The sequence below is a fragment of the Astyanax mexicanus genome, chromosome 7 (assembly GCF_023375975.1).
Source record: "Astyanax mexicanus isolate ESR-SI-001 chromosome 7, AstMex3_surface, whole genome shotgun sequence".
Taxonomy (NCBI): domain Eukaryota; kingdom Metazoa; phylum Chordata; class Actinopteri; order Characiformes; family Acestrorhamphidae; genus Astyanax; species Astyanax mexicanus.
Window position 1 is genome coordinate 45,770,080 of NC_064414.1, and position 20,139 is coordinate 45,790,218.

The following is a 20,139-nucleotide window of genomic DNA, read 5'->3' on the forward strand; positions in this document are numbered from 1 at the left end:
TAATTTTAAATTAAAAGATTTTTTTAAATAACAGTGAATAAAAGATGAAAAATGGATAAAAATACAACTTGAGGTTTAATTGATGAGATTAATGAAATAGATGAGAGATTAATACAATAAAAAACAGTAGAAATTGAGCAAAAACAAACTTTGTACAATACATTCATAATATTAATAATAATAACAATAAATAAATACATAAAAAATAAAACTATTATTAGTATTAATAAAAAAAAACTAATTAAAATATGTTACAAAGTAATAATACAAAACTATTAAAATAAAATAATGAAAGAAACTAAGAGGAAAAGCCTAAAACAAGAAATAAAAGCTAAGAATAAATACAATTAGGAAAACTGGGACAGGCTGAACCTGGTCAGATATCAAAAGTTTAAAATGACTCAGTGACACCAGTGGGCTGAGCTTTAGTTTCTTTTAGTGTATTTCAGTTACACTGTAACTAAAAGCAGATTTTCCCAGTTCAGTAAAAAAAAGCAAATTTGATAGTTACTGTTATTTGTATTCATCAATTTTAAATTCTAATCTTTATTAAGTTTAGTATACTAGTTTATACCTTAGTGTTACTATTAGTGTACACAACTGGGACACAGACAATTTTCTGTAGCTCTTCAGCACCATCTGGTGGTATTTTTTTTTTAACATTGCAGTGCATGAAATGTATTTTACAGTTTAAATGATGAAGTGTGTGTTTTTTTTGTGTGTGTGTTTACCACAGAAATTCCAGTGCAGTACAGACATGGCCGCCCCGTGCTGGCACTGCCTTTGCCCTCCAGACAGGAGAAGTGCCTCTTCTTCATGCGGCCCATGCTCACAACCGTCAGTGACCTCATTCAGGACATCCAGAAAGAGGACTCAGGAGTTTCATCTGCTTCTGTTTTTACTACAGGTACACACAACCCAAAACATGTTCTTAGTTCACCAGTACTTTTATTAGTAGCAGTTTAAATTACAGAGAGGCCTGTAGATTTGGCTGATATTTCAAATTTGTTTCATATTCCACTAAAGCAATCCTTTTTTTTTTTTATCTGTTTTACGCCTATTTTAGCATAACTCACTAGGCAGTTATTTACAGTTTACAAAAAGGCAAAAATATAATTAAAAAGGGCCATAAAATGATTAAAAATATAAAGAGATAATTAATTAAATGAATTAATTAAATGTAACAAATTAGTTATTCAGTTAAATCAGTCAACTTGTTTAAATCTGTGAGGCACTTCGAAGAAGCCATGCATACAACACCAAACAAACAAACCGAACTGATGATTTAAGAGTATGTATTGTCATTATTTACATTTATTGTTATGCAATTCCTCTTAAATTGCTCGGATGTTTTAATGCAAAATACGTAAAAAATGTACTTTTTTGAGACTTTAAAACCACTATATTATATCAATGACCAAGTATTGTTTAATATCTTACATGTATATTGTAACTAAAATACCACTTATGTTTATTTATTTTGCTGCATTTTTTAACTTCCTTTTTATATTTTTATTTATTTGAACATAATGCTTTTGTTCTTTTCTGCTAATGCTACTTTTCTGTAGGATTTGTGGATTTATTTTCACTTCAAGTATTGACAGCTTGGGGGTGCCCAGATTTCAGAATTAGGCCATATGCTTAATGATTATGTTGTTATGACCATATCTTATTATAATAATATAATAAATATTATGTACAGATATAATAACAGTTTTGAAATCTGCTCTCTGCAAACAGATGGTGTGAGAATTGCCTCCGGTACACCCATGGACACTCTCCTTAACAAGGACTTCCAGCTACACATCAATGAAGTCATCTATAATGTTCGCTCAACACAAAAGGGTAAAGAGATGCCTGGTGGCTGCAAGAAAAGACAACCATACCGACCGTACGCAGATAAAATATGGCCACCTTTTACCCATCAGTCCAGTAAAAACAAACACATACACACTTAGGACACTGAAACAGTGATACACTGAGAATATGTGCCCAGACAGTGATTTCTGGAGTTTTCAGTTTCTGTAGTGATTTCCAATACAGAATCGTGCCTGTATTTAATGCAGCGCTACCTGAGAGCCCAAAGATCACTATTAGCATCCGATATTGATTACGAATCTTTCTATATGTCTGAATCGTTTGATGATATGTACTGCAGATGGTGGGGTTTCCAAATTCTTTTCTGAAATTGGTTCACAAAACAGTTTTTCACACAATGGTTAAACTGCTTCTGAGAGCATGTCTACAAATCTCTAAATTGCTTTTTCTATCCAGACATGTGAGTACATTTTTTTTAATTAGTACCACTTTGTTTTTCAGCCCTTTGTTTTTCCCCATCCCAACTTTTTTTGAGATGTTGCCATACATTTCTGAATATTAAAAAAATATATATTTTTCATAAAATAAAAAATAAATCAGCATATGATATGTGTTCTATGTACCACTCTGAATATAAGGTGAGTTTAGAAGATCTGCAAGCTTATTTATTTATTTTCTATATTTTAGCTTTTTTGGGGGGGGGGAATTGGTGTAAAGTAATGATCCATCAATTTGGCTTTTGATTGACATGTACACAGTAAAATGCATCAACATTTTATTCTTCTTTTTCTGTGTCTGTATGTATGTGTTTTCAGAACCACTCTCTAGTGAGAAGCTGACGAACCTGAATGACGTGAAGGACACGGTGCACATGTTACACACAGCACTAGGCCTACCTGAGCACCACCTTGTGCAGGAAACAGATTTGCTGCAGAAGCTGGACATTTTAAAACAAGAGCTCACACCTATGGAGCAGGTAGAGTCTAAATAAATGTGTCTTTAATTTCCTGTGCTGTAGATGCTGATCTATCATAGCATGAATTACATGGTGTTTTATGTGTCTTGTGTCTGTGTGTGATTGAATGCAGCTGAAGGCCCAGCTGGACCTCAGAGCTGAGCGCAGTTCTTCGAGGGTGCTGTGGATGGGCCTGGCTCTGCTTTCTGTGCAGGGAGGGGCCCTGGCTTGGCTCACATGGTGGGTTTATTCCTGGGATGTCATGGAACCCGTCACCTACTTCATCACCTACTCTACCAGCATTGGGGTCTATGCCTACTACGTTCTCACTAAACAGGTAGGATCATCTTCAGAGGTAGAGCTGTTCTAAAGTTTTGTGTTTGAGAATCACACTCTCTACCTGTAGAGGGACCCCATGAGCAATATAACAATTCTCCATTATAGATCACTCAATTTGCATGGGCATCTGAAGTTTTTGATATACATATATTTGCAACTCTGGTCTTACCTTGATTTTTAATCCCTTAAAATACCTTGTCCTGTATACGGGCTACAGGTGTAAAATAACTTATTTGAAATCTCCTACAGGACACTTAAAGAAGCTGCTTGTTTTCTTTCTACTCCACTTAATAATTCCAGATCAGTGACAGGAATCAACCCAAATTCTGCAGGTTTGAAAATAGAGGTAAAAACTAGACAGACATAACGAAACTAAAGGGTTGGAGGACATGAACGTTTTTATTTGTATTCAGAAAAATATTGATTTAAAAAAAAAAGTTCCGAAAAAAGGCCAATTTTATCATTTATTTATAAAATTTTGCCATAAGCAGATTTACTTAAATATTTTTTATATTTTCTATTACAATTACAGTTATGCTTTTCAGTAATGTTCCTTATCAAACAGTAAAACATTTTATGTAATGCTTGAATAGAAATCCTCAAGATTTAGTGGTGTAATGTCAGGCAAACCATTGACAAAAATACCTAGTCTGTTAAGGGGTTTAATGGCAGGAATGAAATAAGTTTTCAAAGTCAGCTCTTATCAAATGTAACCAAAATATGTTCAGAACCCTTATGTTGTACCTGTATGTTGTGTCTTCTGTATATATTTGTGTACCAGCAGAAGCTGATCTCTATCTGGATTTTCAAAGACGTTATGTGGGTTAAAGTGCAATCATCTGTGCTCACTGAAACACAATACAGCATTCTCCTCTTAACTCATTTTGACAAGCTCTACAATTTGCTGCTGTCAGGCTACACTGATAGTGACTAAAAGTGATTTGCACCTCATTTGACACTTTTTTTTATGATCATCCATGAAAAAAAATGGCAGAGAAAAAAGTACTGTCTGATGTCTAATTGATACACACTAACATTAGATTGCATGTGGTCCCTTACTAGAATCACGACTCATATAAAGGATCTCGTAACTCAGAGGATTCAGGATTCTGTATACAGAACAAAACAAACAGAATTCTAAACATATTTATTGCAATTTGAGGCAATTCTTTGAAAGTTATTCATGGTCAGCATAGGTATCGATCAGGCAACTTATGCTGAACTAGAAAATGTTGGAAATTAGAATAGGGTATACATTCTGACTGAACTAAAATCTTTTTTTATTTTTAATATCTTTATATCAGCTTTAATGTGCTGTAAGAAACCCTAGCCTCCCCTTTATGTAGGGCTGGATGACAATTCATAATCAATATACGTATACTGCAATATAAAATGTTCCAATAACTGTGATGTATGATTTTTAAACATATTTTCAATTTTTCAGTATTCATTTTTACAGAATCAGTCACTTATTAACTTTTAATATAACATATTAAAATTATATTTTAATATTAATTTGGCTATAATCTTCCAGTCCTACACTTATTAGTCCTTGAACAATCTGATGAGTACCAAAATTCATTAATTATATTATATATTGTGTATATATGTAAACAAGCCTGAAGCTCAATAGTAAATTTTCTCCCTCAGGACTACGTTTACCCAGATGCAAAGGACCGGCAGTTCCTGCGTTACTTTTACAGAGGGGCCAGAAGACATCAGTTTAATGTGCCAAAATACAACCAGCTAAAGAACGAACTGGCTTCGGTATTCAGCTTCTCATAAAATTCTTCAGATTTTTTTCAATCAGGTTTGATTTCTCAGCATTTAGTGTTAACTCTATGGCTCTGTTCTCTCTGTCTTATCATTTTAGGTGGAGGAAGATCTGAGACGCTTGCGAAACCCAAACCAACTCAGACTACCTGTAGAACAGATCCGGCCCAGAGATGAATAAGGCATACACTGTACATTACAATGTATATACAAAGCAAATGACGGACATACTGCCTTTCTCTGATTCCCTAAACTGTATGGTTTGATACTCATGTTATTTATAGCGCCATTAACAGATATCATCTCATGAATTTCTTTTAAACTTTCTTGAAAACCATCTGATGTGTTGCATTTCTTATTTGGAGTCTCCAAGTACTGAAATAAAGCGCTTACCCTAAATGTGTTGCATCATTTTTTAAATTTTCTTTAGAGCAAAAAATATACAGAAATGAAGAATTCCAGTTCTGGAGTTGCTGGATACATTGTGCATACATGAATTACCTCACCTGTTAATTTAGAGGTTTACTATGTTTGTTCAGACTGAAGGCCCAAATGTGATTTTTGGCATATTTAGATATAATAATGTGATTCATATTCAGATTTAAACAGATAAACAACAGATTGGTCCCATGACATAAGTTTTTGCTTTGCATGCTATGAGGAATTTCAAGAATTTGTCACACTCGCACTAATGCTTAGTCAGGCTCCAGATATTGATTAATTTGGAAGTTGACTAATCTGATGATTATTTTTTCTGATTAGTCAGTGGTTATCTCTAAAATGTCCTCCATCTCTAAAAACCATAGAAACAGCTGAACATGAGATTTAAAAGGCATTAAAATGTCTGGATGTTGTTTAAACGTGGAAAGTTTTGAAATCTGTTATGTTTGAGCACTTTTGGAGACAGATAAAATAGAGTGTAAAATGTATTAGTGAGCTATTTAATCATCTCCCATTGCACTTCTGTCACCAACAGTGTGCAATGCCGTACTGTTATAAATTAACGATTAGTCGACAATGAAATTTGTAGTCAACAAATTTAAATAATTAAAATTGTTGATTACATCAACCAATCACTACAGCCCTACTGATTAGCAGTGAGAAACACTCAAAGTGGTGGGCACCTCAGCATCCACAGAGCAGTTAAGGTATCTACACCATATATGCTGAGTAAAAAAGAGACACTGTTCCTTCAATCTCTATTCCTCACTTTTCTACTGATCCTGGTGATTGGACCAGCAACCTTAAAAGTCCCAATCCTGCTATTATACTTTTTAGGCTCTGGCTACCCCAAACAGTGCTGATAAACATAATGATGAGTCCCAATGCCACTGGTGAATATCCCCAAACATCATCAGCAGAAATGCTACTCAAATTTCACAGATACTGTAATAATCTGATATAAACTCAGTAGTCCAGTAACTGTCCAGACTAATTTGTTGAGAGAAATTGAGAAAAATTAAACATAAATGTCAACTGGTTAAAAAAGGTATTAAAGTCCAGTACTGTGGCAATAGTAACAAGCAAAATGAATCCAAACTAAAAAGAATTATCATTAAAAATCACTCCAAATATGAACAGTAGTCCAAAGGTACTCAAAAATCAACAGTGGTCGAGGCAAAAAAAAACTAGTGCAAATCCAAAAAATTTTATGTCTTTGAAAAGTTACTTTATTTCAGTAATTCAGTTCACAATGTGAAACCCATATTACATAGATGTATTACACACAGAGTGAAAGACAAATGTGGGCAGTGTGCCAAGTCCTGCTGGAAAATAAAACCCAAACAAAGAAATAAATAAACAAGAATGAGCTCACCCAGTTCCTTGCAGTATCTCCACTGGCTATAGAATAATCCACTCCTCAAGTAAAAATAGGGGTAAAAATAAATGGAACCAAAATGTCTTCGAGTTTAACAAGCAAGTAACTCAAAAAGACCCCAATCTTGATCCTCCATGAAAACGGCGGTCACACTTCCTGTCCCTATGCAGGTTGCTATATTCAAAGTAAGAGTCACCAGTTTAATAAACAGTAAACAGTTTCAAAAAAATTAAAAACACAGGAAACAGAAAAAGGACACAACTTTCATCATATCACCCCAGTGAAAAGTCATGAAAAATTTTTGGAACTATATTAAAATTAATAATTAAAAAAACAGTATTCCTGAGGTCCCCTTATGCGCTGTTGTCACAATACTATTCAGAACAATTAATGACAAGTTGCATACACAAAATAATATTAACTGTAACAATGAAACATCACAATTAAAAATTAGGAGTCATGTGAGCATTTAATTAAGCATTAATTAGCCTAGAAATATAAGCATATGTGCATAAGTGCATCAATTAATTTAATTACATGTATTAGTTAATTACATTTATTTATAAGCCAACACAGATCAATGAACATTACATTACATTACATTGCATTTGTCATAGTGAACAATGATGATTATAACAAAATCACTGATCACTGCTTCCCATAACACAAGTTTTTTTCTAGTCTTGTAGTCTTTCTTTAGATTCATATTTATACATAGTATTATTATGTTTATTTTGTATTTTTGTTTGTTAAACACCAATCAAGCAGAGCATCACAACAAAAACAAGGATGTTGTAATAATACTATGCTTGATCAGTGTATATAAACAAAAATACAAAACATAAATTAAATAATAAATCATATGAATCTAAAAAATGTGAGATTAGAGGAAACATGGTGGTTCCCCTGTATGTATGTGTTATGGTAAACAGTAACCAGTGATGTTTCACCTTTAAGTTAACAGTAAACAAATTAAATTACAATAAAGTTAGTAAGAGCCATAAGACTAAATAAGTACTAATTAGTAATTAGTAAACCGTTTTATAGTGCACTACACTCCAGTATCTCTCTAAGTACAGCAGCTGTGGACACTGAAGAAGCGGTGCAGGGGGTGCCCTGTCCTGGGGTGTCATCTTGATCTGTTGGAATGAGCTCTTTGCACAACTACTTCCGCATTCTCATCAGCGCTGCTCCAGTTTTTCCTGTTTTGCTTTTCCAATACACTCGTTATGGCAGTATTTTCAGCTGGTGTTTACAAGAGCTTCTAAAAATGAACCTTAACGTCAAGAAGTCCAGTAAAGTCTACCACTAGCAGGCTAAAGAAAGGCTTTAAACTATATTTATCTTCATACCTACACACTACGAAGATATTTCTTATAACTTATTTTACGTTAGCCCCCACAGCTCAGCGTTAGCTAGTATAGCTAACTAGCTTGCTAGGTGCGTTACTGTTAGTTGGGTTAGTTTCTCCTTTTGTCAAATGTAAGTCTTGCCTTAAAACTGTAACATTTAATGTATTACATGTGATGCCTTATTACCCTGTTGTGCTAAAATTGTGAAAAATAATAATGCTATCTATAATAATAAATAATGTTAAAATAATAGTAATATTATTAAAATAATATTAAATATTAATAATATTAAAATAATAAATAATAGTAAAAATAATATTTTAAAAAATAATTATACAAATGCTAAATTTAATAATAATAATAATAATAATAATAATTCTAACTGTAATAATAATAACAATAATAATAATGCTAACTGTAATAATAATAATAATAATAATAATAATAGTAGTAGTAGTAGAAATAGTTATAAAATGTTATAAAAATAATTATACAAAATATATCTATAATAATAATAAAACTGCTATCTATAATAAGAATGCTATTTATAATAATAATAATAATAATAATAATAATAATAATAATAATAATAATAATAATAATAATAATAATAATGCTATCTATAATAATATTAAAAATAATAAGAATACAAATGCTATCTATAAAAATAATAATAATAATAAAATTGCTATCTCAAAAAATAATGCTAACAATACTAATAATGATATCTATAATAATAATAATATAAATAAATAATATTAGCCCCTGTTTATCAGATCACTCTGAGCCGGGAAGCTATGAAAGCTTAAGCTTCCATTAAACTTAGCAGACGCTGTGCAAAAAGTAACAAAGCAGTGCTCTGAAATTTTTTTGCTGTTTCTGAAAATGTTCTGACTACAAAATCCATATGTTGAAGAAATTAGTCCACCACTGGGTTTCCCTTAATCCTAATTCTCCCATCTCCCAAGAACTCCAATGGATCAAGATGACACCCCAGGACAGGGCAGTCGATAATCAGAATCAATCAGAATCATTGACTGTTGATTCTCTTTTTGGGTAACATACAGGATGTGAATATTTTTAAAATGTTGCTCTGGGTTTGACTGTTCACCTCTTTGGTTTTGAAGTAGAGGCTCTTGGTGAGCATGGAGCTGAAGCAGGGCATTTGTTTCCTGCCATTGACGCACCATTTAGACATCTTCATGTTGACCAGGGTCAGCAGCTCGGTGAACTCCAGAGTTAAACCGCGTTCTTGTAGTGTCGTACAGAGGTTTTTAATGTAATACGTGCCTTCTTCTATGTGTCGAAAGGACACAAATCCTGTTCAGGATGTGAAAACAAAGTTTTTGTTAGATATAATCATAATTGGGTATTACAAAAACATGTACTTTATAGTATGTGAAAAAGAAAACTAGGGAAAATTAGGTTTAGATTTATAGATAATGCAGTATATAAACAGTGATGATTAGAAACCAAAAGTGTGTTTAACCCTAGAACACTAATGTTAAAATTAGTAACACCATCACTAATGTTGGGTATACACTGTGTGACAAGTTTTGGAACCCTTCTTTAATTTTACTACATAGAACATCAAATAAAATAAAAAAGGTACCATGGATGACCCTATAAAAAAGCAAAAAAAAAAAAAAATAGTGGAAAATCCGGTAATCCTTAACAGGTAATGTCCTAACAAAAAAAAATTATTCTGCTGGGAACTTTGTCTTTGGTCCACCCTTCCTGGACCATGTGAGCGCCTGATTTAAACACACAAACTCTAACATCAGGTAAATTACACCCATAAAATATGTTACTCTGAAAATCACTGCAATGGAACGCATGCCTCTTGAAAAAAAACATAGATGGGAGGAGGGAATCAACCATAACATTGTCATCAATGATCTCCACCCTGAAGCTACTCAAAGTCCCATGCAAATCAGACAGCAGCAACACAATGAAAATCACATGAAAAAAATTGTGTGGGTGAAAATCACCTGGCATTAGTGTTTATGTTTAAGAATATTAACACACAATAAAACTACTTTTTTTTTAACTTAAACTAACTTTTTTTACATATTAAATGTGCATAAGACAGAATGAAAAACACCATGCAGATTTGATTTTGGTGGAATTTGTTACCTCTGATTCCACCTTTTAGTGATGTTTTCAGTGATGGTATAGTTACTTTGAAAAAGTAATCCGATTACTGATTACTGATTACTCCTTTGAAATGTAACTTAGTTACTTTATGGATTACTTGATTTTAAAAGTAACTAAGTTACTTTACAAGTTACTTTATTAGTTACAGCAGCTGCAGACACCACCTCCCCCCACCTTAACATAAACATTATAACCAGTTTTGCCAATACTCCCTTTATTGGAAAATGCATTTTTAAGAGCAACAATGTATCTCTGGACATTTAAAGTTGAACTATTTCCTGAAAAAAAGAAGTTTTTATAAAAATAAAAGACCATTTCTCTTGAATTAACTTAAAAAAAAAATGTTTTATTCTTGATTTCCCTTCACTTAAATACTTGTTTTTTCATAAAAAATATAAAATAAAGAAAGTCTTTCCTGACCTGAAATATTTAAAACTATAAATCTGAACATTGAACCTGTTGTTCTCAGCAGGGCAGCAAGGAGTGGTTTTACAAAACAAAACCGTGTATATGGTCTAGACTGACATTATATGTACTTTTGTTACTTTGGCCTTGTTTTTATTTGGGAGAGCAGAGGGGGGATGAGGAAGGGAGCGCGGTGTGTGTGTGTGTGTGAGTGAGGTGGAGAGAGAGAGAGAGTAATGCACAGTGACTTGGATAAGTAACTTTAATCTGATTACTGGATTGGAAATAGTAATGCATTAGATTTCTCATTACTGAAAAAAGGGTCATATTAGAGTAACGCGTTACTGACATCACTGGATGTTTTACTCACCTTCAGCTACACTGTAGCACATGAGGAAATCTGCCCCTGCTGGGAGCGTGTAGATCATGGCAGCGTCCTCCACCACCTCAGTGTCACTGTCATCTGCAGTCATTGGGGTCACACCAATTTCATGATCTTTACCACGGCATGCCTGCGTTCACAAACCGAGAACACAACTTTTATTTTTGGTTGTTTCTTTGTGTTAGTTTTAATATCTGCAGTTATAAATTCATCATCAAAATGTAGTTGCACCTAGAAGAAACTGACAGGAATTGGTAGGTAGTCATGATAGACTCTTATTAAGGACTTGGAATGGCAGCAGGTCATCTTTAGTGATGAGTTTTGCTTTTGTCTTGGTGGAGAAGACCACAGAATCCATGTGGGGAGGCACCGTGTTCAGCAGCCAAGACCAACAATTCCTCACTCAATACATGTCCAGAAGGCCTTGTATTATGTATGGAACACCAGATTGCCTTAAGTCTTGATTACAGGCACTTTGACAGCACATCATTACATTAATGTCTTAAACTTAAGCATTTTTATGCTCTAAAATTGAGTTTGATGCTCCTAGAGCAAGTGGTGAAGTGCAGCTATGCTACATTTGGTCTTTCTGAGCCATGTTTAGTCCTTCAATGCTAAAACTGAATCTCTCTCACACACACACAACACTGTATTAAACATGAGGGAAAAAATGTTAGCTTTTAGTTAATGATAGAGTGACCTGAAAGATGAAGATCTTGGGTTTTCCTACAAGACTTCTGCATTTGTCTCCTCTGAACAGAGATGTTACTTCCTTTATATCAATCTTATCATCAAACGCGTAGACATGACCATCTTCTCCGTGACTCAGGAAAACACACACAAAGCAGTCCGCGTCTGCATGGTCATCCTTTGCAGCTGTGTGGGGGATTAACATCATTAAGACAGCATTTCACACAATTTGCAATAAACATTTTTTTTCTATTGTTTAAATACCATACCTTTTCTTATTTTTTGCAGCATATCCTTCTTCTTTAGATCATCATAACCTTTCACTTCAAAGCGTAGCTCTTTAAATCTAGAAGACAGCAAGGAAAATGCAAAAATAAATAAATAAACAAATATAATGTAGTGTTTTGTACATTAACTTTGACTATTAATTTTCATATTTAATTGCACACATTATTAACCCAACATATTTCATGTTCTCAGGCCCGGACTGGCCATTGGGAGAACTGTTGGGTCAAATGGCCTGGATGGACGGTTAGATTATATACGTACACAGACATTGCTCATGTGTGAGTAGATAAGTGTGTGAGTAGATAAGTAAGGGACAGGTGTAGCGAAATAGTAAAACAGAGTATCCAGAGTAGCCTTTTTGACTAGCGGGCCTCGTTTCTTGTGAGCCGGATTTAGATTTAAACTTTTCTCTAAATTGTTCTAATCATTTCAAAGTCTTTATATACATTAATTACATTCAGTTCATTGTTCAAAAACAGAGTCAAAATAATTTGAGTATTCTAGTCACTGTTCCTTTGCCCCTGCTGGTTAAATTACTATAAAAGACATATTGAGGTGAATTATTACGATTATTTTTTATTTTTTAAATAACCAATGTTATTTAATATAGCTGACTAGCTGAAAATATGCTCCTCAATTGACATTTAAACTCCTTGTAGATCTGCTTGTTGTAATACAATAAGATAAATAAAACAAGAAAAAAAAGTTTGAATGAAGCAATATATCATACAAAAATTTTCAAATTTCCCAGTCAAGATAATTTTAGGCATGTCTTGACATTGCTTTATGAGGAAAGTCTCAGCTGACCAAAGTATTGCTTGTCAAAGATTATAAATCACCATTTTCTTTCTGTTTTCCTTGTATCTGGTTTTAATATTACCCTAATAAAATTAATCCTAGATTTTTGTATCAATCATTTGAATATTTTTTTTAAAGTAAACAGAAACATACTTTAAAAGTTTAAAGTACTCCTGTAATGATGGGAAAAAGGTTTAGAAGAAAAAGATTCAAGATGCATTGATAATTGTTTTATAATCACATCTATGAAGTGCATAGAGATTTCCACCCCTAACAGAGTATTAATTTATTAATAAACCTTCATCAATTTCCCTGTGCTATATTATACCAAAAACAAATAACAAATAAAAAAAATATTTCTATAACAAAAACCTCGAGACTGGTGCACTGCAACTTTCATCAACCAAAGAAGATTAATAACACTTGTATTATTAATTAGATGAATGCATTGTAATAAAGCTTGCCTTTTATCAAAATTCCATTAATAAAGACGTATTAGAAAGTTATAAAACCACCAACATCTATTTGTGTATAAAACATAAAAAATGTATTTTGTTTTACACTCCATTCATGATATAAAACAGTATTACCTTATTTTACGATTAGATTCTTTCATTTCTATGTAAAAAAAAATATATAAGCATAACATCACTGTCAAAAAAATTCAACATATCTTCAAAACATTTACAGGAGAAACAAATGTTTTGGTGTAAATTATTGTTACAAGATTTTACTCCATGTAATTTTAAGCATTTCTGCTATTTTACCATGAGCAGGTGGTAAGTAGAAGTAGGAAGTAAAGTAGAAAAGACTGATAGAATAAAGGTATGGCTGAATTAAATCCATGTCTTTATTGAGATTGAGGGTGTGTGTACCTTTCAGTGAGGTTAGCCTTGTCTGCAGCTGTCCCAAAACGTGTTCCCATATTTTTCAACTCACGACTGAAGTCTTGCTGGTTGAAGATAAGAGCCAATCCTCTGCGCTTGTGGTCCATCTTGTACATCTCAGGCTGGTCTGATCCAGCTACACAAATAGATCAGATACGTATGAACATGTTATCTGAAGAAGTAATTAAACAACAGTTCAGAAAGATAAAAGAGGGATAAAGAAGAAAAGAAAGGATCCATTACCTGGTGAATCCTCTCTGCTTGCCATTGTAGTTGACTGTGTCTCTGAACTCCTGTGGCAAAACAGAAAGCACACACTCTTCTAAAAGGAATTTATACATGACAGCCCCGCCCCAATCAAACGTCACAGACTGCAGGAACTGCTGACCAAAGTTCCTATTAAAACAATGTTCCAGAAAATAAACTAACTTTTTTCAGTCTTACATTTGAGATGTTTGAAACCATCATTGTCCCTGCTGGGTCAAACATGGTGATGGTATATGGTATATAGTAAACAGCTCATAACAGGAAGGTTAACTAAAATAATTAAGAACTGATCATATTTCCTACATGGTGTTAACTTCAATAAAAATGAAAGTCCTCTTAACAAAGTAAACGAGATACAGTGCCAGGTACCTTTCCCACTCCTGACCTTGTCAAGCCACTTCTAGTATACTTTGTTAGGTATAAAAATATATTTTAATATACTGTGCTACACAGTATGCGTGTTACAAATTTATTTTACATTTTTAAAATTAGTAGTAGTAATTTAATTTACTTTCTAAAAAGTTACATGATATATTGTAACAGTTGTTTTCAACACACTTTGCTAAAAAGTGTACAAAAGTATACTTGGAAATAAGTATTTTAGAAATATATTGAATTACATTAAACAAAAAGTGTACTTTATAGTAGTACTACATATTTTTAAATACACTATATTGTGTTATATTGTAATTATGATCAATTATGATGAAAGTATGATCAAAGTTTACTTTCAAACATTTGATGAAAGCATAATATTTTTGTACTTTTCATATAGTTTATGTAAGTACATAAAATTCTCAATATGTTTTAAGTACAATCAAGTTTGTTTGTTTGTTTTTTTTTTCCAGGGGAGCTCAGCTGTTTTTATAAGTCATAGGGAAAAAATACTGGAAACCCCCGGTAGTTCAAATAAATGTAATAGGTCAAGGTAATAAACATTTGCTATATGGCTAATAATAAATAAGTAAAACTGAAAGTACAAAGGTATTCAAACAGGGCCATATTTGTTTAGTCCTTGACCTTGCAAACCTGACAAACCTGAAAAGCCTTTAAAGACACGTAGACAGCAGACATGTCATTTATAGACAACTTAAATACTTTAACTACATTTGTGTCATTACTGGTTAGTTCATATATTTGGTGACGTGTGCTTTAATTCAGCAGTTTTATTAACATTATTTAATCTTTACATTTTTTTTAATGATTCGAGTTTAGAATTTAATATTTCTTTTTTTTTTTGTGGTTTGATACATATTCCTCGACCATGGTTGGGTACCAACATAATAATAAAAAATGTTATGTAATCTGAATACAAAAAGTAACATTGTTTTTCTTCTACAGATATAGTAAAAAAAAAGCAAATAATTAGGTATGCAGGTACATTTTTAACATTTGATTTTTATTCAGCTTTAAACCATAATTACAATATAGTTTATTTTTTTTGTTCAGCTATAACTTGCATTATTTACATCGTATTACATAAGTACAATGTACAGAATAAATAAAATTACATAGTGACATAAAAATAAAATGCAAGAAAACAGAATAGGTTTTCCTGTAGTAGCTTTGTCCTGTATTAATAGATCCACAACAGAGCCCCATTACTTAAAAAACTATTTTTTAAGTCTTAATAAATGTGTTATTTGCTGGGTTCATTCATTTAATTCTAATTACCCCATGGATGCTGTAAATAAAAAAAATCGAATTGTGTCTGTAATAATGATGACTTAATCAGTGAGAAATAAAAGTATCTGGCAACTTTATTCTACTTTGTAGGGTCTGAGGCTGACCTGGGCTTGAATACAGTGGTAAAATATATATTTATTCAGCTCTGAATGGATGAAGATCCAGAAGGTGTCGACGTTTGCTCCTCTTTGGGTCTGAAGTAGAGTTTCTTGGTAAGCATGGAGGTGAAGCAGGGCATCTGCTTATTGCTACTCTGGGTACGTGTGGACACCTTCATGTTGACCAGGGTCAGCAGCTTGGTGAACTCCAGAGTTGAGCCTTGGTGTTTCAGTGTCTCACACAGATCCTGAATGAAGAAATTGCAGTCCACTGGGTGGCAAAGGAAAGAAATGCTGTTTAAGACTTATAACATTATCAAAATTCATTCAAAATTATTTATGATGTAGCAGAAAAGATCCACAGGTAGATAAACGATTATGATTTGATTTTTTGTTGCTGCCCAATTAAATAGCTGTTCTTGAATCATCAGATAACCACCGTAAGACCCCACTCAGTACCAAGGATTAAGGATAGTCTGGGCCCCTGGGCAAATAGTCACACCCTTGACCAAATTTACTCAATTTAATCGGTGTTTAAGGTAGCATTCATCAGACAAATTGCTTGTCTTAAATTTAAATAATTGCAAAATTGCTAAATCAATTTGTCTCTGTGCTTAAGAGAAATTGAACATAATAATTTTAGTAATTCATGTATTTTTCAGAAACATTAAGTAAGGGCCTGAATTGCATATTTGCAACAAAACGTCTGTTATGAAATATGGTAGCTTGCCTTGAAAGTCAGGAAGCCATGGTAAACAACTTCTAATGTACTTTTTATATATTTTATGTCCATGGGAGCTCAGCTGTTTTTAAGTCATAGGGGAAAAACCACTGGTAGTCCCAAGTAAAGGTCAAGGAAATAAACATTTGCTCTATGGCTAGTTATAAATAAGTGAAACTGAAAGTACAAATGTATTTAAACAGGGCCATATTTGCCTAGCAAATTTATAGGTGCCGAAAGTCAAGAAGCCATGGTAAACAACTTCTATGGAAGTAAAGGGGCCCTCGTGATCAAGGGCCCTCTAATGGTATGCTCAGCTCCTCTCTAGAGCCCCCTGGTAGGGGCTCTCATAACCAGGGACCCCTAAAAATATTTCCTGTATTTTCCTAGGACCCCTAATAGGCAGAAGACGAAGTCAGAGCAGTGCCACAACGCCAAAAGACCCCAAAAGCATGGCTAGGGCCCCCAAAAGCATGAAGGCCCTGGGGTCAAAGTCCCTAATAGTCAGAAGATCCTTAAAATGGAAGGCCCACGGAAATAAAAAATATATTGTATTGTATGCTCAGGGACGTTATACTCCTCCAACCCACACCTGACATTACCCATAGTGCCAATAGGATCATGTCTGCCTCACTCACCCTCAGCAACACTGCAGCAAATGAGGAAATCTGCTCCAGCTGGGATGAAATAAGTAGTGATCTCATCATCATCTGCAGCCATCCCAGTCACAGCCTCTTCAGCAATTTTGCCTTGGCTTGCCTACATTTACAAACATGAATGAGCTTGGTTTAAAACTGACACACATTCATAACTGCAGCCTGAAAAGATGAAAGTATTTGATTATTGTTCATGTAATATTAGAGTCACCTGGATGATGAAGATCTTGGGTTTTCCTACAAGGCTTTCACATTCATTCCCTCTGAAGAGATCTGTTATTTTCTTTATATTAACCTTTTTGTCATTGGCAAAAATATGATCCTCATCTCCATGACTCAAGAAAACACACACGAAGCAGTCGGCATCTTTGTGGTCACGCTTTGCCGCTGTGGACAAAGATTAACAAGCGATTTACAACATTTCACACAGTTAAAGAAATCTAAAAGCGAGAATTTTTTTTATAATTTTTTTTTTTTATAATTTTTATTTCTAATTTTTCCCATTTTCTCCCCAATTTACATGGCCAACTACCCAACCCACTCATTAGGACTCCCCCTATCACCAGTAATGCCCCAACACACCAGGAGGGTGAAGACTAACACATGATTTCTCCGATACATGTGAAGTCAGCCACCACTTCTTTTCGAGCTGCTGCTGATGCAGCATTAGCGAGCAGCCAGCGCATTTGGAGGAAAGCACAGCGGCTCGGCTCCGGTACATCAGCTCACAGACGCCCTGTGCTGCAGACATCACCCTAGGAGTGATATGGGGAGAGAACTACCCACCCAGAGGGAGCAGAGACAATTTTGCTCCCTCTGAGCACCGGCAGCTTGATGGCAAAGCTACATAAGCTTTGCGTACTGCTCATAGTGGCAGCGCTTTAGACCGCTGGACCACTCGGCGCCCTTAAAAGCGAGATTTTTAATGTTTGAAATGAAGAAACGCCAAAATGTTGTACCTTTCTGTATGCTGTCCATCATATTTTTCTCATCTAAATTATCATAAGATTGCACCTCAAATCCGAGCTCCTGAAATCTGTAATGGAAGTGAAGTAAAAGGAGACTGAGCACTTTCACATTAGTCCAGTTCTAAATCAATAACGATTTGGATTTTTACTATTTTTTTCTAACTTATGATAGTGGGAATCACAATTCTGACATGAATCAATGCAGCAGCCTTAACTTAGCTATATATGCATCCACATGTTCTAACCTCACGGCGACTTTTTACTTGCTGATTTTATTGACAGGTCATCTGACACTGCAGTGGTTAGCCAATAGCATTAAATTGAATATACATGTATGTATGTTATCCTAATCTTGTGTCATGAAGCTCAGAATTACAGACATATTTTAACATTTTGTCTTAACTGATATTAAGTGTGTACCTTTCAGTGAGGTTAGTCTTGTCTGCATCATTTCCATCACGTTCTCTCAGACGTAACTCTTGTTGAAAATGTTTCTGGTTGAAGATAAGGGCCAATCCTCGCTGCTTGTTGTTCATCCTGTACTCCCCAAGCAGACCTGTTTTGGCTTCACACAAATATTAAGTGTAATTATGTTATCTGAGAAATGAGATATAGATCAAAGATTTAAAGTTTTTAAACAAATGTTGGTACAACTTTAAAATAAGACTACCTTATAAATGGTTTATAAATGGTTTACGATTAGTTTATTAATGGTTACTAATTAGGTTGTAAATGCCTTAAAAACATTCACAATCAGTTATATCATATACATAGAAAGGGCAATAATATAGATGGCTGTGGGTTCACTATTTGGCAAACAACAGGTCATTGTTGCCCTTTCTACGTATATGTGTTATAACTGATTATTAATGATTTTTAAGGCATTTACAACCTAATCAAATTAGTAACCATTAATAAACTAATTGTAAACCATTTATAAACCCTTTATGGAGGTAGTCTTATTTTAAAGTGGTATCCAAATGTTTTTTAAACAAAAATGTTAAGGGTTTTAAATTACCTGGTGATTCCTTTCTGCTCGCCATTGTAGCTGAATGTGTCTCTAAACTCCAGCGAAACAGAAGCAGAAGGAAGCAAACACACCACTGGGCGGAGTTACCAAGTACAAATACACAAACCAGTTCAGGCAACTTCAGAGAAACTCTGAAGTCATCTGAGGCATGCACATACCTGTCAAGTTTTGGACTTAAAAATAAGGGATTTTTTCCGCCGCCCCAACAGCCCAAACGAGGGGAAAAAAAATAATAATAATATATATATATATATATATATATATATATATATATATATATATATATATATATATATATTTATTTATTTAATAGATTTAAAATTGAAATTGAAGGGTGCACAAATTTACAAAAAGGACATGGATCAGATATATTCCATAAGTAAATAATAGTCCTAAGGGGCCTACACAATTACTAATCTTTCATTAATACTTCTTTCTATCGTTCAGTCCACTCCTGATCAGTTCAGTTAATTTCAGCCCTCTCCACATTTTCTCTCTCTCCAGCTCAACCATCTCTTCTACCCCTTCTAAATAATACATTACATTACATTAAAATACATTACCACAATACTTGAGATTTAAACAAATTCTAACAAACCCTAAAACTAGCCCTGAACTAATAGAGTTTGGAAATGATAGTTATTGGCTGATCAGGCACATCAGGGCAGGGCATTATATATATATGTAGATTTTTCTCAAACCCTGAATATCTATCTAGCTAATTCTAAAGTTAAGCTAACTGAGTCACAAGCTGTATTTTATTAAATTGGGTTTAATTTATGTTTAGATTCAGAGAAGAGTCTTTTTAACCAGCTATCAGAAACAATCTCATCACAGTTTACATGGTTAGTTACCTTTCTTTTAGAAAAAAATCCGTATATCCAGATTAGTTTTAACGACAGCTGCTCCGACTAGCTGCCTGAACTCACAGCGAGGGGAGGGGCGGGGCTTCCCGCACACTAAACTGCGCTCCGCAAAACCAGCTAGCTGATTGGCTTTTTCTCCTGAAAGGCGGGACTTTCTCCTTGAACCGGCACCACGATTGGTTAA

General features: G+C 33.9%; 3 protein-coding genes across 5 annotated transcripts in view; 1 reads left to right on the top strand and 2 right to left on the bottom strand.

Moving 5' to 3' along the window:
- LOC103042391 (calcium uniporter protein, mitochondrial) overlaps window positions 1-5,284 on the top strand; it is a 31,873-nt gene extending 26,589 nt beyond the window's left edge. The window contains exons 3-8 of the mRNA XM_022684557.2: window positions 737-907; window positions 1,741-1,845; window positions 2,634-2,794; window positions 2,907-3,110; window positions 4,763-4,879; window positions 4,986-5,284. Coding sequence (XP_022540278.2) covers window positions 737-907; window positions 1,741-1,845; window positions 2,634-2,794; window positions 2,907-3,110; window positions 4,763-4,879; window positions 4,986-5,066 — 839 coding nt within the window. The 3' untranslated portion in view covers window positions 5,067-5,284. The remainder of the gene's footprint in view (window positions 1-736; window positions 908-1,740; window positions 1,846-2,633; window positions 2,795-2,906; window positions 3,111-4,762; window positions 4,880-4,985) is intronic.
- Window positions 5,285-6,538: 1,254 nt separating this feature from the next.
- On the bottom strand, window positions 6,539-13,996 carry LOC103035239 (caspase-6-like). 3 transcript variants are annotated; one of them, XM_049481662.1, is made up of 7 exons: window positions 13,907-13,996; window positions 13,652-13,799; window positions 11,960-12,036; window positions 11,701-11,876; window positions 10,989-11,130; window positions 9,168-9,376; window positions 6,785-6,878 (listed from the first exon to the last, which is right to left on the bottom strand). In XM_049481662.1, the coding sequence occupies exons 1-7, from the start codon at window positions 13,929-13,931 to the stop codon at window positions 6,867-6,869; spliced, it is 789 nt and encodes a 262-aa protein (XP_049337619.1). In that variant the 5' UTR covers window positions 13,932-13,996; the 3' UTR covers window positions 6,785-6,866. The 3 variants fall into 3 exon arrangements, with proteins under 3 accessions (XP_049337620.1, XP_049337619.1, XP_049337618.1); XM_049481663.1 differs by lacking the exon at window positions 9,168-9,376 and having other exon boundaries at window positions 6,539-6,878; XM_049481661.1 differs by lacking the exon at window positions 6,785-6,878 and having other exon boundaries at window positions 8,721-9,376.
- Window positions 13,997-15,308: 1,312 nt separating this feature from the next.
- Window positions 15,309-19,185, bottom strand: LOC103036066 (caspase-6). Its single transcript, XM_007229479.4, has 6 exons — window positions 19,078-19,185; window positions 18,480-18,624; window positions 18,051-18,127; window positions 17,303-17,478; window positions 17,074-17,194; window positions 15,309-15,985 (listed from the first exon to the last, which is right to left on the bottom strand). The coding sequence occupies exons 1-6, from the start codon at window positions 19,100-19,102 to the stop codon at window positions 15,756-15,758; spliced, it is 774 nt and encodes a 257-aa protein (XP_007229541.2). The 5' UTR covers window positions 19,103-19,185; the 3' UTR covers window positions 15,309-15,755.
- Window positions 19,186-20,139: the final 954 nt, after the last annotated feature.

Excerpts from the sequence above, each read along its gene's own strand:
- LOC103035239 (XM_049481661.1), bottom strand. The coding sequence starts at position 13,931 with ATGGCAAGCAGAGAGGATTCACCAG. Across the intron at positions 13,800-13,906 it reads AAGCAGAGAGGATTCACCAG|CTGGATCAGACCAGCCTGAG; the intron begins GTAATGGATCCT and ends CTATTTGTGTAG. Across the intron at positions 11,131-11,700 it reads CCAAGATCTTCATCTTTCAG|GCATGCCGTGGTAAAGATCA; the intron begins GTCACTCTATCA and ends TTGTGAACGCAG.
- LOC103036066 (XM_007229479.4), bottom strand. The coding sequence starts at position 19,102 with ATGGCGAGCAGAAAGGAATCACCAG. Across the intron at positions 18,128-18,479 it reads AAGACTAACCTCACTGAAAG|ATTTCAGGAGCTCGGATTTG; the intron begins GTACACACTTAA and ends CTTCCATTACAG. Across the intron at positions 15,986-17,073 it reads TTGCTGCAGTGTTGCTGAGG|TGGACTGCAATTTCTTCATT; the intron begins GTGAGTGAGGCA and ends TTTGCCACCCAG.